The 19,249-nt window shown below is 46.6% G+C and overlaps 1 protein-coding gene across 8 annotated transcripts in view; it reads left to right on the forward strand.

Annotated features, from left to right (window-relative positions):
* Prrxl1 (paired related homeobox protein-like 1) overlaps window positions 1-19,249 on the forward strand; it is a 53,380-nt gene that overhangs the window by 9,151 nt on the left and 24,980 nt on the right. For 7 of the 8 annotated variants that reach the window (XM_006518412.4, XM_006518413.4, XM_006518409.4 and 4 more), the window contains 3 exons: window positions 201-302; window positions 3,059-3,237; window positions 3,324-3,436. In XM_006518412.4, coding sequence (XP_006518475.1) covers window positions 201-302; window positions 3,059-3,237; window positions 3,324-3,436 — 394 coding nt within the window. Of the gene's footprint in view, window positions 1-200; window positions 303-1,994; window positions 2,113-3,058; window positions 3,238-3,323; window positions 3,437-19,249 lie in introns of those variants that run through there. The other variant, XM_006518416.4, reaches the window with a different exon arrangement.

The following is a 19,249-nucleotide window of genomic DNA, read 5'->3' on the forward strand; positions in this document are numbered from 1 at the left end:
GGCTTGGGGGCAAGCCCCGTTACTAGCTGAGACTTCTTCCAGGCCTCTGTGAATTTTTTCAGACAGCTCTTTTCTCCATTTCCTACTGGGATTTGATCTTTGAAACTGCTTCCTCACCACCCCTCAGCTCTGATCTATGCATCCCTCCCCTCTCCCAGCCGCAGCCTCTCACCATTTTTTTTCTTTCTTTCTTTTACCAGCTGGAAGCTCTGGAGGCAGTCTTTGCCCAAACACACTACCCAGATGTCTTCACCAGAGAAGAGTTAGCCATGAAAATAAACCTCACAGAAGCCAGAGTGCAGGTAAACCTTCTTTTAAATTATTTAACTCTCTAATATTAAAACTGGCAAACTTTTTTTTTTGACATCATGACTGCAGAGTGCACATTTGGCCAAAGAAAGCAAATGAAGACTATCTGTCATTTTCATGATGCACTTTAATAACATCAACATAATGTGGAATATTAGATTAGGTTGATTAATCGGTCATTCATAATTAACTAGTGATAATGTTCTACACTAATTTGTCCGCGTCTCTAAGGTACTAAATTACATCAATGCACATCCATTTCCTTGCTTTGGAAAAAAAAAAAAAAGCTGAGATGCTACTTGCAAAGCAAATCTGACCGCTCTGGGGTGAGGCTGGTCAATTGCAGAGAACCGCGATTTCAGATGGGAAGGCAGGGCGGGATCTGCTTTCCAGAAATTGCATCATGCCCAACTTTTCCCCCCACACACGGACCTGAAAAACACGTGCAATTTAAAAATCTTTAAACAGCAGCAGCAAAAGGGCCGAGCAGATATGGGCCGGCCGGTCGGAGTGGCTGCCACTGGGCTGCATCGCTTTTCTGAAAGCTGCTTTTAAGTGCCTAGCCCGGCAGCCGTGCCCAAGTGAGCACGGGAGGCGGAGGCTCACAGTGCTGCCTCTCCAGGCCAGTTATTCTTTGAGCACAATTATATATTCATTTTATTTATGGGGTTTCCTCCATGCTGTTTCTGTTCTTTTTTATGTAGGAGCTTGGGGTTAAGACTATGCAAAGATCTAATTGTAGGAAATATAATACTTTGCTTTCTGCTCCCCTGGGTCATGTTAGTATCTCTTAAAAACCAATGGCTGAAGAGAGATAATGGAATTCTGAGCAGTAAATTGGGGGCTGTAAACAAATTATTTCCCCTATAATCAGATTATGTGATCCTGATTATTAAATCTGAACATGAATCATTGGTCATATGCGGGCAAATTAAACTGATTATTATTTGGGAATGAAAATGTTCTTTGGCCCAGACCCCGTCTATAGTTCCTTTTTTTAATGCTGGCTTGCCAATAGCTGCCTAAAGACTGAACTGCAAATCGAGATAAATGGCACAATTATTGCGCATTCAGAAGTAGGAGATCATAACTTCTCCCTGAAAGGTGCAAGGGTAAGATAGGGGCGGTGACAATTAAAGCCAGGAATTGTTGTCCAGGCTGTTGTTGGCTATTATGCAGACAGACAATGGCAGCCAAGCTAGTGCTTAGCTTCCATGTGGGGACAGGAGCCTCGGTGGCGGGAAGGGAGATGTGTTTACATTTATACCGCTTGCTCATTCAAATATGATTAATGTTCTATAAAGCAGGGTCTTAATCGAAGCTGATGTTGTCAAACAATAACTAAATAGGGAAATAAACGACTCTATCATGCTCTTTCCTCAGAAGCAGGCGAACTGTCAGTGCAAAGTCATTAAAATATGATAATGAAAAATAGCTCAATTAAATGTTGTTATAGCTGTGACCTTCATTCAATTAAGACACCAGAAAGTGTCTGCATTTTGCTTTGCATTTAACTGCCCTAAATTTAGAATATAGATAAAATCATTATTCAATGTTTGCTGATATGTGCAATTAAAAGCCAACACAATTAAAAGAAAGAAAGAAAGAAACCCAGCTAAAGGAGAAAGAAAATTAAGAGATAAGGTGGGATGGCAGAGGGCTCAGCCTCAAAGACCCAGGCGTTTTCCCTGCCAGTGCACCATGGCCGAAGGAGGTGGGAGGTTGTTTCTAGGAGCTGGGGAGAAGCCTGGTCAAACCTGATTTTTAGACAGAAATTATCTCTGGAAAGAAAGAAGAGACGAGGTGAGGAGCAGGGAGGTTTCTCTGAGTGATGGGCTTTCGTTGTCTTCTGTGAGCATCATGAGCTGCCAGGATTCTATCGGGAAAATGCAATTATTTTTTTCCTCCCAAGACATAGGAATTGCCCAACATCAGCTTTTAAGGAGGTACCAAAGTCACAGTCAGACACAAACTTTGTCCTGGGCTGACAGTAAATAGATGGGACAGTAACCGCGCTGCCCTGAGTGACCAGTTGCTGTATGCCACCCGTGCACTGTGCCCAATGTTTTGCATGTATGTGTTTCTTATGATGCTGAGGGGGCTGGTAGCATTGCCTTCTTTCTCTGAAAGTATGGATCCTGGTCCTGAGCCAAGCCGTTGGGCTTCAGCAGGTTAGCGAACCTCCCCGTCTGTGAACTGGGGTTAGCAGCATGGCTTATTCCTTGGGGATGCTGTGGACCCTGAGCCACATTTGTTAATCAAGATTCAGAATTTCTAAGCCCCAGAGACAGGGTCTCTCCTGGGTGCCCCAGGCGGCTGGTCACGAATTTGTTTGTGTACAACGATCCTTCAGGGCAGAGCACAGGTGTGGGCTTGCTGGAAGGTGGAGTGTGTCTTTTTTGATGAGAAGCCCCGGGACAGCATTTTGCAAATTGCTTTCACCACGATCCTGCTGGGAAAACTTCACATCAAACTCTTCTCAGACAGCTCAGCACTGCAAACTCCTACAGGACGATGCTTTTCCCTTCTTGTGGGCAAAGTGGTAGATGCTTTCCGCTCTTTACTCGTCCTGGGAAACAGTCCGACAGACAGAAGCAGTTTAGCTGGTCCATCTGTGGTCTGAAGTTCTGGGGGACTGAGGAGAACCGAGGGTGTCGTCATGGGCCTCCTGGAGCCCGTGCTTGGGTCTTGGCTGGCTCCTCCTGTCTGACCATCTGTCCCCCTTGGATGTGTTTCCTATGGGAATCAGGTTTGGTTCCAGAACCGAAGAGCCAAATGGAGGAAGACAGAGAGAGGGGCCTCTGACCAGGAGCCAGGGGCCAAGGAACCCATGGCAGAGGTGACACCACCGCCAGTGAGGAACATCAACTCTCCACCCCCAGGGGACCAGACCCGGAGCAAGAAGGAGGCCCTGGAGGCCCAGCAGAGGTAAGATTAGCTGACTCCAAGATTAGGAGTCTGGGGTAGCTCTGTAGACAGGCTGAACCTCAATGGAACATTTTTGTTTTTGACAGCCTGGGACGCACAGTGGGCCCTACCGGGCCTTTCTTCCCCTCCTGCTTGCCAGGGACCCTCCTGAACACAGCCACGTATGCCCAGGCCCTGTCCCATGTGGCATCTCTGAAAGGTAAGGTTGGCCGGGGCAGAGGTGGGGTTGGTAGAGAGGGTGGAGACTGTCTGGCCTCCCTGTTGTCTCTGCTGAGCAAACTTCTGCTCCTACCAGTCACAGCAGGATCACAGGCACCACCCACTTGCTGTCCTGTTAGATTTCAAACAGCCCGAGTGCAGGTGGATGTTACTCAGTTTCATCTTAAACCAACCCAGAGCTTTTCTTAGAGGCAGCCCTTTCAGAGGCAACCACTCCACAGCTTGCAGCCACCCTCATCACAGTTCAAGGTGCTCACGGGGGAGCTCTGGGTGGTGGTGGTGGTGGTGGTGGTGGTGGTGGTGGTGGCTGTCTCTGCTTTCAACCGGCTCCTATGTGCATTTTGCTTATTTGTGCTCCTCAAGGATTCCTGGGGCTAGAGGTCTGAACCCATAGGGCGTATGATGGCTTGTCAGTGGCTAGGATTATGGAAGGTAGGAAATCTGCTGTAGGTGTTTGGTCAAGCCTAGAACAAAGACCTTTGCAGGGCTGATCCCTGGGGATTTCTGAGGGCACTGTCCCCAGAGGTAAAGGCACATCTGGTGTCTTTGGATTCCAGGCTACAAAACAAAACAAGACAGAACAAACACCACTAGAGATGTTTAGTAAGTCTGGCAGCTGTGTTGGCCAAGAACAAGGGAAAGCTCCCGAGTGGATGTGGGAGGCTGCTAGAGGTCTGAGGGAGGGGGAGTGGGTGGGACAGGGGCTCTTCCCTGGGAAAAGGCAGTAGTGAGGCCTCCTGGGCTATAGAATGCTCATTCCCTGCTATGCTCTTGTGGTCTCAGATGTCACTGGCTCCCAAGGGGTTCCTCTAAAGCAGCTGTGTTGGAGTAAATGTACACACACACTCATGTACACACACACACATGTACACACACACAAACACACACACATACACACACACACACACTCACACACACACTGAGGAACCTCCAGCCATATGCACAGGACACAATTACAAGCAGAGATTCCCTAATTCAAAGCTCTGACGTCCAAATCTATGTAGTGCTGTGAGCTGTACATATCTGTGTAGCCACAGTGAGCTCTGTCAGCTGCAGTGAGTGATGTCAGCTTCAGTGAGCTCTGTCAGCCCCAGTGACCTTTGTCAACCACAGTGAGCTCTGTCAGCTGCAGTGATCTCTGTCAGCTGCAGTGATCTCTGTCAGCTGCAGTGATCTCTGTCAGCTGCAGGGGGCGCTGTCAGCTGCACTGTGGGCCAGTTCAGCAGCGAATAGTTACCTACTTCTAGTAAACATGTTTCCCTCAGTGCACTCCAGCACATTTTTGCACATTTTTCCTTTCTTGTAATTTTTGGGGTGTCTCTCTCTTTGGTCAATAGGGCACTGGACCTTTGCCTGTAGTGAGGAGGGTGTAGTGGGCAAAAAGCTAAACTTCAGGAAAGGAAGGGTAGAAGGGTCCACAAGCAGCAGATGCGCAGAGGGTCAGAGCTAGGGTTGTGCTATCCATGTCTTAGGGGGCATCCACCTTGGTGATGTCCTAAGTCAAGGGCAGGGCTGGGAGCGGGCTGCTGCTGAGTTGGACCAGCTTCACATACTCATTGTCTCCTTCCCTGCTTTCCCCTTCCCTGTCTCCCTTCTGTCCCTTCATTAATCCCCCCGCAGCTGGGCTGTGCACCCCCAGAGATGGTCGAGTGCACGTTGGGAACTGAATTCCTCTGATACTACATTGCTTTGGGGGATCTGGGATGGTGAAAACCCTGCAGAGTGGCAGAGTGGCAAGAGTCACTGTGTGCTCACTAGACACAGGCCCATCTCTGTGCTTTGCAGGGGCCTGCCCGGCAGCCTCCCGTGTCCTTGGGTACATACGCTCCTCCTGGCAGGGCAGGGTTAGGAATGGAGAAAGGGTGGAAAAACAAGACCTGTTGGGACCCATAGCATGCTGGGATGCTTCTAGAGCAACGGTTCTCTACCTTAATATAGTTCCTCATGTTGTGACTCCCAGCCATAAAATTATTTTTGTTACTACCTCATAAGTATAATTTTGTTACTGCTATGAATCATAATGTAAATATGATCCTGGAGATACAGGTTTGTCAAAAGGGATGATGGCCCACAGGTTGAGAACCAGTGTTCTAAGACAGGCAAACGTGAGAAAACGGAACTGTGTACTCTGCCTCCCCAGGCACGAGCTAGCTCTTGACTTCTTTTCTGAAAGCATGGGGCCCTTTTGCTTTGCCATTTTCTGCTTCGAGACAGGCATGGGTAAAAGGCAGAATTGTCCATCACCAGAGACAGTGATGATGCTGAGGAACCCTCAGATTTGGAATGGGCAGAGGTGGGGGTGGGGTAAGAAAGGTTAGAAGGCTTTGCCCGAAAAGGGCCAGTGGCCTATCAAGCCAGCTCATGGTGGCAAGTGGGAGAGGGGACAGTTTTGCTAGAATTTCTGAATTTTCTAGAGAAGTCGGAAATGTGTTTTTCTTTGGGATATTCCTGTCTTACCTCTGAGCAACTATAAAGAAGCACAGAGACCGAGATTTATAAGCCAGGGGCGTTTGCTTCTTAAAGCTCTGTGAGCCCGAGAGTCAAGATGGCAGCAGCCTGGGCCTCTACTGAGCACTCAGCTCTGGACTGCATGCATTCACAGCAGAAAGAGCAAGTGAGCAAGTTCTCAGGCCTCCTTCAGAAGGGCCACCCATTCCCCTCAGGAGGCCTCTGCTCGTGTCCCTGTCCCTCCCCCAGAGGCTTGTCAGCTTGTGGGTGACGATGTCAACATGGCATTTTGGGGAGGACGATCACTGAGTTCCCAGTAGTTTCCATGTTCCAAGTGTTGCCTCTGAAATTCTTGGGTCAACACAGCACATTCATGAATGGTATTGGTGCTAGTTGAACGGTGCCTTGCCCTTTCGGTGGTGCCCACTGGGACGAGAAGGGTTTTTCTTTCCTTTCTCTCTGTCTGCTTTCTGAGTTCTTCTCCATGTGTCCTGTTAAACTCTTCTCTGCAGATACCTTCCCCCCCCCCCCCAGCAGAACACGCTCTTGGGGATCTCGTTGGCCATGGCCATCCTCTATGGCCCCATGCCCTTTGGCCTTTCTGAGCATCTGGCCTTTTCATCTCCTACAAACTAAGCCACAGGGAAAAGGAAGGGGGAAAGAACAATCATTGAAAAACTCCTCTGCTTAGTCCTGCTGAGTTCTTGTAGTGACAGTCGGTATTGTGCAAGGAGGGGATTCTGATAGATCACTAGTGGGCTGGTGCCGGTGTCGTGATGGCTGAAGTAATGTAAATTTGACACTCCCTACTTCGATGGCTCTTCTGGAAAGGACATAGTGTTCTGCGATAGAAATCCCTGGGGTCTGCATCGCAGTTTGCTGTAAACTCAGGCGGACCCTGCAGCTCTGGAGGTGTGTTTGGGGTAACTCTGAACCAGGATACAGGGTGAGATGTCTCCTTCTGTTGTAAGTTGGTTTCCGAACACTCTTGAGGTTAACACTCAGCTCTTTTGTGAGACATGGGTCAGATTCCTGACTCTCGAAGACCTACCCTTTCTTCCCCGACTTGGCTCAAGCTGTAGAATGAAGTGGATAGCCACATCTGGACTCGGGCAGGAGGCAACTTTCTAGGGCTTGGTTGCATTCCAGGAGCCCTGGTCTGTTACTCAGTTTCCACCCCTTTTCCTGCATCTCCAGATCCTGGGCAGACCTTGCTGGCTCCACTAATCGCTATTTCTTGGGATTGAACTCAGTGTCCAAGGGCCCAGGCCAGTAAGGGAACTTCATCAGGCAGTTGGGAAGACCATTGTATATACATGTGTTGGAAATACATGGGCTCGAAGAACCTATCTGGCTTTCTATGGAGGAGAAACTGAGGCTCAGGATAGGGAAGCCATTTGTTCATATCTGGCGGTGTTGGGGCAGATGCTGGACTCACAGAGGTGGATGAAGGGCATTGCTAGGGCAAAGCCATTACCAAGCACCCCTCCATTGTGAGCAGGAAGCCAGACCGGTCCCCGGTGGCTCATGTCTGTAGCTCCCCACCTGTTTTTTGAGTGTTAAGGTAATTGAGGGGAGACACGATCCAGAAAGTGTGCAGGAGAGGGTCTCTTGGTCTTCCTCTGGCCTACGTACAGTCTAAGCAGGCAGTAGCAGGTAACTCTAGATGGCAGCTTCCATAAGAAATCAGAGGGACCAATTTTCCCTCTTTGGAATTTCATGTTGAGGGAAGGGCCTGCAACTTGGCTACATGTAGGCCCAATGTAGACTGGAGAAGCCGACATTGGCTACCGTCTGAAAAATCCCTACATGCCGTCATTTCTGTGCATGCGCTGAAGGCTGGACTGATGAGTCTGTCTCAGGCCCAGAAGGCAAGGGCAGAAACCTCCTACACTGTCCTCTGGTGCTGTTGCTCCGGAGCCAGCAAGGTTTATGGGCTATAGTCCTTACACAGGAAGCTCGATGGGGTGTGGAGGACAGTGAAGTGCACACCAGAAGGGTGCATCTGTGCTGGTCGGCTGGGAAACCCTGGTGTGGGAAGCAGAGGGCATCTGGAGAGTGGGCAGTGGCAGACTTTGATGGGAAGAGGTTGTGGAGCCTCGAGTGGAGCAGTTAGGGTAGGTATGAGAAGTAGTTCAAGGCTTACTGGGCCACCTCCATGACAGGGAAGTGGCTGGCTCCCTGGCCAGGAAACTGCTCCCCAGGGACAGAATGAAATAACATTCCTCCTTAATCCATGTGCACAGGCTATTGTGAATTCCAAGCAAGGGCTCTGGAATGGCTTTGCTGGTGCAGCCTGAGTTTTCCCTTTCTCTAGCCTTTTAAGTCTTAAAATTAAAAAAGTTTGTGTGTGTGTGTGTGTGTGTGTGTGTGTGTGTGTGTGTTAGCAGAGTAAGGGGAGTGTGTGTGTTCATGGGATGGAATGAGGAGTCCATGTGTAAGGACAGCTGATAGCTCATGGGGGTGCTAGTTGAACACTGCCTGCCTCTAGTGCTCCGAGTCCTTTGTTTTCACCCGGTGGCAGTGCTGGTCTCCTCGAATGGAACCACAGGAGAGACTGCTCCCTCCTGGAGCTTTGTTGCCCTTGAGATGCTCCGCCCATTGACCCTTTCCTCATATCTACCATGATGCCTCAAGGCCTTAACAAGGCTTGCGGATGCCTTTAATCCCAGCACTAGGGAAGCATTCTGAGTTCGAGGCCAGCCTGGTCTACAGAGTGAGTTCCAGGACAGCCAGGGCTCTACAGAGAAACCCTGTCTCAACAAACAAACAAACAAACAAACAAACAAACAAACAAACAGGAAAGGAAAGGAAAGGAAAGGAAAGGAAAGGAAAGGAAAGGAAAGGAAAGGAAACGCTTGTAAGATGTCAGGAGTTTTCTAGGTCATGGGCTTTGCTTGTGGCACGCTTAGAGAGAACTCACACTGGGCAGATAGGCTGGCCTGGCTTACACATAGCACGGCTGTCTGATTCATGCAAATCGTCAGCTTAGAAAGTCACAGGATCCTGCTTGGACAGGGAAGGTTTACAGAACAGTAACAGGTGTCCAGAGAACAACACTGAGGATTTGTGTGTGAGTGTTATCTTAATGGACAGTTTTGTTCTCCTGTTTCATTAATGTAGAAGATATTATTAACAGCTACGTAGGCACTTGGGTTTGTTCTGGAGGCAGTGCCAGCAGTAGGTACCCAAGAACTGTTCCGGGCAGGAGAGCCTCGGGCAGCAGAGGAAGGTGATTCCTGGAGGGCTAAGTTGCTTAGCTCCCTGCCTCTAACAGCGATTCACAGAACCGAATGTGCCAGGAGAGAGCGTCCATAGCGCATAGCCTGCTCTGCGCATGCTCTGAGAGCCACAGCAAGCTCGCTCTGGGTTGGGCAGTGGCATGAGCAGAGCTTCCCAAAGGGCACACCTCCTTCCCTGGGCAGGCTCATGATGGAGGTTCTCCGTGCAGGATGCAGGCAGGCTTGAGGTAGCAGCAAAATAGCATAATGAGGTCTGACCCCTTCTTTCCTCTTGTCAGCTCTTCCTAGGGGGATGACCTGGTGAGGTCTGGCCAAGAAGAAGCAGGGGTGGGTAGGACTGCAGCCATTGTGATCCTGGCTATACTTGGATGGCTAAATGAAGCCTTGGGTGTGAAGTCTGTAGAGGATGCAGGATCATCACATTCAAGCATGTTGGCTCTCAGCAGTCCTGAGCCTGCCTGAAGCACGCATGAGGATAAAGGGGACACAGGGTTGGGAGAGGGCCCTGCCATGTCCCTTCTGAAGCAGTCTCCTCAGTGAGTCACCAAGTGCCCTCTTACCTCTGGCCAAACCACAGTGCCCAGTTCTGAGACTAACCAGGATTGGATTAGCCAGTCAGAATTTGCCCAGGGGGACTAACCTCAGAGCTGGAGGGGGGACTGTTTCCTCTTCAGAGCTCACTAAAAAGCATTCTCCAGTCCTTCTTTAACTATGTTTTTCTTTTTTTAAGACGACAGTTTTTTTTTTTTTTTTCCTGGAACTCACTCTGTAGACCAGGCTGGCCTTGAACTCAGGAATTCACCTGCCTCTGCCTCCCAAATGCTGGGATTAAAGGCATGTGCCACCATTGCCCGGCAGTGACAGTTCTTAGAAATGAATTTTGAGTCAGCAGTGACAGGCCAGGCCTACAGTCCTAGAACCTCTGACACAGAGGCAGGGGGATCTCAAGTTTGATGATGGTGTGTGTTCTGCTGTGAGACTGACTGCCTTAGAAACAAACAAATGAGAACACCTCTAACGGCCATTCATTAGAAATATTCCTAAGGTATGCACTTGGGGCTCCAGGAGGGAGCTGAGCACAGTGCTGCCACCTTGGTTGTCCCCCAGGGGCCCTGACTCCATGGGCCCCATTCTGGTCATGTCACCCTGAATGCAGTCAACCTGCTGACTTTTAGGATGAGATAGCTTTCCCATTGAAGTAGGCATTCTGGAACACTGTAGTCTTGACCACTTGAATGTTCTGTGTCCACACACACACACACACACACACACTCACCCCACACCCCACACCCCACACATCACACCACATGTGCATGCCATGACGTTTCAGCCGAAGCCCACGCGTGTCTTATAAGATTCTGACTGCCTATCAATGTTGCAGCAACAGCAACTCAGTGCATTCTGACGTCCCTTCACACCATGGCAAAACTGTCCATGTGTTTCTCAGAGGACACTGCCATCTCCGAGTGACACGTGGCTGAAGGAAAAGCCAATCACACTGTGCATTTTGGGGAGTCTGGTTTCTCAGACTCAGCATCATGCTGGTAAGATCTAGCCATCTAATTAGGTTTAGCTATGGATTCTCTGCGATGGCTCATAGACTCGAGAAGGTCATCTCTAAGTATACTTTGTCTCTTTTTTCCCCCCAGTTGTATACTCTTTCTTTTTTTTTGTCTGGCTTTGCTGGTTAGAATTTCTGGCACAGTAATTTCTTTATTATTTTATCGTTAGCTAGGTCTTGCTCTATCGCCTCCATCACCCCTGAGCTCCTGTGATCATTGCATCCTCCTGCCCCTGCTTCCTGACTAGTCTGGAGTAGAAATCGATGCTATCGGACAGTCCTGTGTTATTCTGACTTTCAAGCCAAGTTCATTGAGATACAGTTGATGTCTCACACCACCCACTGTGATGCCTAGACTGGAACCATCTTCCCCAGCTCCACTGACAATCATTTTCTGGTTTCCTCAGCCCCAGACTCCCTGTTTCTTTAGATACAGGCATTTTTAGAAAAGATTTTTAAATTTTATTTTATATATGTGAGTACACCATTGTTGTCTTCAGACACACCAGAAGAGGGCATCAGAACCCATTACAGATGTTTGTGAGCTACCATGTGGTTGCTGGGAATGAACTCAGGACTTCTGGAAGAGCAGTCAGTGCTCTTAACCGCTGAGCCATCTCTCCAGCCCTAGATGTAGGCATTTTGTGACTGCTATTGTAGACTTTTAAAATGAACAAACTCATGGCAATATTCCATCTCTTTTTTTTTGAGACAGGGTCTAACTGTGCAGCCCAGGCTAACCTGGAACTCACTTATGTACCAAGCTGGCCTTGAGTTCACAGAACTCACCTGCTTCTGCCTCCCCAGGGCTGGGATTACAGGTGTTTGCTACCACACCCGGCTCCATCCTCTTCCATTCCTGCTGATGGCACTTGGTCTTGTCCTATTCTTGTTCTCCTGGAAAAGTTCTCAAGGCCACACGATCCTGTTTATGATCCTTATTACTTAACTATTTGTGACGCTTAAGGCTGAGCCCAGTGTTTCACACATTAACCACGTGACTGACCACAAAGCTGTAGTCTCAGCCTTTCTAGTTTCAAGAAAAGAGGTTCACGTATGTTCTGGCTCAGGTTGGCCTCGAACTCAAAATCCACTTGCCTCATCTTCAAAAATGCTGGAGTTTTCAGAGTGTGCTATTATTCCTGGCTGTCTTTCTCTTTCAAGGTGCCCTTTATCAAAGGGGCTACTCCCTTATTGTCCTTGCTTTTAAATGAAAATTCAGCGTTGTGAGTGGACACAGAACGCCATCAGATCCTTCTTTGCAGCTGCTGAAATGGTCCCATGGTCTTTATTTTTCTTTATGTTGATAAGATGAATTATGGTGATTGGATTTTACAGTGTTAGACCAACTGCACATTCCTGAAGGAAACCCAAATTAGATGTGACATGGTTTCCTTTTTATAGATTGCCAGATTTGATTTGCTAATATTTTCTCTAGGCTTTTTGCATTTATTATCATGAAGAGATTGATCTGTGACTGTGTTTATTTATAACTAGCTTACAAAGTAGCAGGTTTCCCTGTAGACCAGTGGCTCTCAGCCTTCTTAACACTGCGATCAACCCATTAATATAGTTCTTCATGTTGTGGTGACTTCCAACTATAAAATTACATTTGTGGCTGATTCACAGCTGTAATGTTGCTAAGGTTATGAATCATAATGTAAATACATGATATGGCACATATCTGATATACTACCCCTATGAAAAGTTGTTAGCATCTAAAGGGGTCGCGACCCATAGGTTGAGAACCCATGCTCTAGCCAGGTCCCAAGTTCTTTTGGTTGATCCACCCCTATGATGGCCCACTTCGTAGCTTTCTTTAGAGGTGTCCAGACTGACCTCCACCGTGGCCTCACCAGCTTTCATTCTCACCAGTTGTGAACATGTGTTCCTCTTTTCCCACATCTTTACCAGCATTTGTTGGTTTTAATTTTGTAGAATCCAGGTTTTGGTTTAGCGTTACTTATCTGTAATTACCCCAAATCTTAGCACACTTGTTCTTTGGTTTCTGGTGTTGATTGGCTCCAGTATCCTCTATGGATAAAATCCAGCATGGATTTTATTTACTATCTACAGACACCAAAGTCTAAAGATTTTCAAGGGTGTTGTGTCTGTATAATGTGCATGCCTTCCTTGTCCATTTCAAGTCACCATTAGGTTACTTATCATCCTTGATGCCATTTAAATGTTTGTCAAGTTGTTGTTTGGGGAGTGATTACAAGAAGCATTTCTGTATACGTTGAACAGAAAATATGTTCCTTCTGAGGTTTGCTGAATCCAGGAATGAATACAGCGGGCCTATGATATAAGAAACCAGCAATTGTTTTATTCTCTCATAGTTCTAAGGACTGTCTGGGCTCTGCTGGGCAGGTCTGCTACTTTTGCTCGGGATCTCCCAAGCCAGATGTCAGCTGGGCCATATATATATACACATACACACACACACATATATATATATACACACATATACATATAAATACACACACAAACACACACACACATATATATATATGTATGTATATATGATGGTCTCACTTATGTAGAGAGAGGTTTTGGACAGGAAGCCTGGGGAGCAAGGACACCCCTTCATTCTCTCTGTGGCTTCTCTGGTTCTAGGCTGGGCTTGAGCTGGGGTTAAGGCTCCAAGAGTGTAAAATCAGGAGATGCTAAGCCTTTCAGATCATGTCCAGGATGGGTTCCATTTTACTACATTGTAGTGATTAGAGCCAATCCCAGGGTCAACCCAGACTTAGGTGAGTGGATTTCCCAGGGATTGAGTTCCGGGAGATATGTTTCATGGAAATCTTTCTTAGGAGACCAGCAACCACAGCTGTAAGGAATATATTGATCTTGTGATCTGAATTGGGATGTTTGCTTTTAAACTCAGCTTGCTTCCCAGTTCCTGCTATCCACACTTGAAGGGTGTTGGTCATAGCTGACTAACCTCCAGATTCTTCCAAGACAATCAATTCTGCCATAGCACGAGTGCTATAGAGTGGAAGGTAGTGGCACTTGGGTGAAGACGGGCACTCAGGGTGGGGGAAGGGCTCCTTAGGAAGAGTTAGGGATGTTGACCCTGGCCCTCACTCTCAGCTCTCTGTGTTCCTCAGAAACCTTGAGCTTTCTTGTTCATCATCTAGTATCAGCGGAGCATTACAGACTACTCTAGAGCTAAGCATCCAGAAGTGGCTTAGTCATATCCCCATGAGGCCTGGAGGGCTGGGGGCTAGGAGAAGGGTGGAGAAGGAGTCGAGTTGGCTCTGAATCCTTGAGTCAGGTGACAGAGTTAAACAAGGGCATGCAAAGAGAGGCATGGACCCATTTTTCAGAGGAGCAAGGAGGTTTGAAGGAGGTGTAGGAGATTCCCAGGGGAGAGGGCTTCTTGGGCAGGAAGAAGGCAGGCACAAGACATGTCTCCTTCTTGATCCCAGGTCACCGGTGAAAGGAGGGTCATCGTGGCCACTCATAGTGGTGTTAATGGTAGGTAGGCATGTCTCCAAGCCTGACATGGCAATTCCAGTAAGTAGTAGGAATTGCCTTTAGGGCCAAAATGACAAGAAACAGAAGTAGAGTTGGGCTTGATAAGGGATTGGACTTAGATGTCTGGGGTAGGGGACTTTATACCCCACAGGCTCTCCCAGAAAGTGGTCCATGGTGCATGGGCAATGTAGAGTGCCCTAGGAAACCAGTGAGGTCCTCCAGGATTCCAGAACACAGATGTTTAGGGGAGCAGGGACCCTGAGGGACAGATCATGATCACTCCTCAGGAGGAAAGCAATTGGGTCAGCCCCTGATTCCATTTATGATTCATGATTGTTGTTCATGATTCAATATCAGTGCAAGCTTCGTGGGATTGTGACCAGATATCTAAGATAACTTAAAAGGAAGAGAAGTTTACTTCGGCCCATGGTTTCTGAAGTTTTAGCCTTTTTGTTCTGAGCCTTTGACCACATAGAACCTTCTAGCAGGAACATGTGGTAGAGGAGGGCTGCTCACCTTATGGCAACTCAGAGCAAAGGGAAGGAAGGACAGTGCTCAGGGTCCAGTGTTCTCTTCAAAGATATGCCCCCTAGAGGCTCCACTATCTCAACAGCACCACAGGCTGGGGACCAACCTCCAGTAATTCATGAGCCTTTGAGGTGAAGTTCAAACACCAAATTCTAGAGGGGCAGAGAACCTGACACTCACCATCTCTTCCTGTAGCAGTGGGCGAAACTGAGGTCAGCAGAGGCAATACTACTGCTCAAGGTCATAGAGTACACCCGACTGTGGCAAGTCAAGTTAGGGACCCAATTAAGTGTCCCTCTCTGAGACCCCATGCCAGGCTCCCAGATTGATTCTGTTTCTTTGACAGGCACCTGCTGTCATCTTCTAGCTTAAAGCCTACAGTTCATTTTCTGGAAGTCATTTCCTATGGGTGCTGATGGGTTTGCCCTTCCTACTAATCAATGGGGCCCTGGAGTGCAGGGAGCTGAGAGGAAGCGTTCATCTGGTGCCAGAGGCTGAGAGAGGCAGCCAGAAAAACAGCCTATACATGCCTCTGCATTTGCTTGGGCTGTGTTGGGGGTTCTCAGATCTGGAAGCTGCTCACATATATATTTTTTTAAAGCTCTAGAAAAATAATTCAGGAAGAAACATGACACCCCCACTATACCTAAGACTGCATCAAAAATCTGGTGACATTTGTGAGCAGAATTGGTCCCTGTCTATGAGTGTTTTCTGAGTAAATGAGTGAATGTCGAGACATTGGGTTCATATATATTAGAGGGTGTCAACAGAGGGTATGTGATTCAGGGTAAAGAATGCTAAAGGATCTTGCTATAATAGCTTGATGCTCTTGGTATTAATCACATCGTGCAACTTCCCTGACCATAGGGTTTCCTTTCATGTCCTCATGGCTTGGAATAGAAATCTTGAGACACGGACATAGGCCAAATCTCCAGGAAGGACAGAGTTCTTCTCTTTCCCCATCCCTGAGATATTCATTGAGTGTTTGCATTGCATGAAGATGGGACTGCTTGGTTCTGGGATCAGGAGTTGGACAAGGGTGCTTACAGCAAGTTTGGAAACAGTGTGTACCAGAATGTTACCTGCCACCCACATCAGATCACATGGCCCTTTAGGAGGAAACTGTGCTATTGGCAGAGACGAGACAGAGCTAACTTAATTTTTCCTGTCAGTCTCTGCAGTAGATCAATTAAGCTGCCAAGGAGATCAAATATTTCAGACTGTATTTATTACATTAAGTATTTATGTTCAGGCCAAGCCTTTAAAGCATGATGTCATATAGGGATAGAGGCCGATTAGATCAGTTCTGCAGAATCTGCTGTAACTTAATGGAAATCTAATTCTATGTTTTAATTTAGTGTCCAGGAGGTAGTCTGTTTCCCAAACAAAACAATCCTCAGGCTGCAAACCACAAAGTTTTCACATGATGGCAGAAGTTGGTGGGCTGGAGGTAGGTAGGTTTTGGGGTGTGTTGTAGGCTTGGGTCCCATGTGACGAGATGTCTACTCTCACTGAATGGGAGATAAATCGAGTGTTCCTTGGTGAATCTCATGGCGCAGCCTCAGCTCCATGTCTATACTAATAGTCTGGTGCAGCTGAAGGCCATTAGCCATTCAGAGTCTTTGCTAGGAGCTGAGGATATAGTCTTTGCAGCTTCAGGGGATTTGAGCAACATCTGTCCCATCATCTGCATGGGAACAGACAGGAAAGCATAGGATACGAGAAGTGCCAGACATGCTATTGGTGAAAGCAGTGCCGGGTTAGCTTAGGAGAGGTAGGAAATGCAACAGAACACAAACAGAAGATGATTCATAGCCAGCAACCAGAACTCGCCACTCTGCGTTGGTAGTGGTGCAACCTTTTTTCCCCCTCTGTAACTTATTGATAAATTTAAATTTATTATTAAGATTAAAAAACGTTATGTTTCTAAAATTTTCTCATTGCTGTAAATTTGTATATATCTCTGATACAAAATCAACATGCCATAGATATGTGTAAATACTCCGTATGCATGCTATTGGCTTTCTGTAACGGAGGGTTCTACATCTAAAGATTCAACCAACCGCAATGAAAGAAATAGAAAATTGTGTCTATATTAGCATGCACAGACATTTTTTCTGGTTACTATACAGTAAAGAATACAGCATAATTATCTTCACAGCACTGGTATTTTCTTAGGTATTTATTACGGGCTGTTTAGCAATGATTTAAAGTTTAGGAGAGGAGTAAGGAAATTGACAAACATTATCATTATGCCATTTTATTTAAAGGACTTGAGCATCCGTGGGTTTTGGTATCTGCAGAAGCCCTGATACCAATTCCCCACGGATACTGTGCACAGCTGTGTGTGTTCTTTCTCTTATGTTTTCTTTCTTCCTTTTTCCTATGTATTATTTTCTTTCTATCTATCTATCTATCTATCTATCTATCTATCTATCTATCTATCTATCTATCTATCTATCTATCTATCACCTCTCTCTTTCTGTCATCTTCTCTCTCTCTCTCCCACTCATACCCTATCATTTGTCCTTCCATCTCTCTGGGCTCCTACAGATCTCTGTGAAATCCTCCCTTCTGACCTTATCACCTCCAAAGACTCTGCTTCTCTGGACCATCACTGTGAGAATTAGGGTTTCAATATTCAGATTTTGGGGGCTCATACATATGTTGAAGTTGCATCACACTGACTTCCTGTCCCCAAACCTACTTTTAGCATGATATTTAGTTCATGTCTTTTTCATGGCACTGACTGTTCTCCTACAGTGCAATTTTAACATAGCAGCAATATAATCTGTACATGACATTGACTAACAGGCCCATTGCCACGGGCCACACCAGAACACCTACTTTTGTAGAGAATTTAATTTTTGGCCCAATTATGATCATAGATTTTGATAAAGTAAAGCAAAGCAAGTTAGAAAGAAGAAAGAAAAAGATGAAGGCTGACCCTACTTCAGCTAATACCCTCTCCTCCTCAGGTCTAGAAACCAGGAGCCTCAGGTCTAAAGCTCTGAATGTTTGTTTTATCTTACTTCTTAAAAATTCTCCCAACACAATAAAGACTGTTTCTGAGTCAGGTGGGAAGTTTGCTGGAGGGGTAAACACGGATGTGAAATGGCTCAGGGATTGTCCCCATGGCAGGGTAGGGAACACACAGATGGAAGTGTTGCTTCAAGGAGCGTATTGATGCCCATTTCCTGTTCTCTGGGCCATCCTCTGGGACACTCAGAACAAATCAGGCTGATTAGAAGAGGAAATTAGAGACGCCTTAAGCTGGGACTTTGAATTGCTCTCTACTTTCTGCAGGATCGTGGATGCTACAATTGTTTGAGGACTTAGAACCAGTGGTTTCTAGACTAGATCTCAGCTGTAATGTACGGAGCTGAAGTGAATTCAGAAGCTTGGGGTGATGGAAGGTCTTGCCACCATGATGGCTTCAGGGCTTAGATTTGGACCTTACATGCTCTCCCAACTTGCTGGACCAAGAGATGTCCTTTTATCCTGTGAGCTTCTGAACTAAACGACTTAATTTTGCTGTCTGCATTTTCCAGATATCTTCATCACTTCCCTGAATTACTAGAGAAGATTGCTGAACCCCTCTTCTGGTCTACTCAATGTCACTGTCACAAATGTGTGATTTCAGAGACTCATACAACCTCATTTTAAGTGGCATGCCAGTCTCTGTTGTCATAGCTTCAAGTCATCTTTTTCTAAACATTTTTTGAAATTTTATTTATTTGTTTATATGTTATGTCTGCAGGCACACAAACAGTCATATTATATAACTTCTGTCCATATTAATGTGTGCTTTCACTTGTTCAAGTGTGAGTGGAAGCCAACAGTTATCTTCCTCAATCACTTTATCTTATTTTTTGAGACAGGGTCTCCAGTGGAACCTGGGGTTCATCACTTCAGCTGGCAAGTGAACACCTGGAATGTGCCTGCCTATGTCCTCCAACACTGAAGTTACAGACACGTCCCATTGAACCAAGCTTTTTTGTTGCTTCTGTGGTTCTGGACTTAGGTTCCTCTTCCTACTCACTGGGCTCTCTCCCCAGCCCTCAGATAACCTTTCACACAGCTTTCCCTAGTATTGAATGATCTTGGTTACTATGTGTTTTGAGTTTTTAAAAAAGCTGTTTATATAATTTTGTCTCCTCTATATCACCTAATAACATGTTTGCTGTTAACAGTCACATTTTTTTTTCTTGTTTGTGACAGCCTTTTACACCAGACTTTTTAAAGCCAGAAATGCATGTATAAGACCCCGAAGCACCAGGCAAAGGTTTTGCATGGACGTTTCCTGGGCATTGTATGGGACTTGGGCCTGAATTTTCCTTACTAGAGCTTTTTGTTAATTAACCACTCTGGAAACAGGGAGGATAACCTTCACTATTGTTATCTCAAATTCTCAGAAGTGTTTTGGCCCAGGGAGCTGTTTGGGATGATGGCCTGTGGAGACATCAGTGGTCCATCCATACTGCAGGATTACTAAGAAATTGAGAGTTAGTTTTATAGGGATCCTATATATGGA

Source organism: Mus musculus, chromosome 14, assembly GCF_000001635.26.
Source record: "Mus musculus strain C57BL/6J chromosome 14, GRCm38.p6 C57BL/6J".
Taxonomy (NCBI): domain Eukaryota; kingdom Metazoa; phylum Chordata; class Mammalia; order Rodentia; family Muridae; genus Mus; species Mus musculus.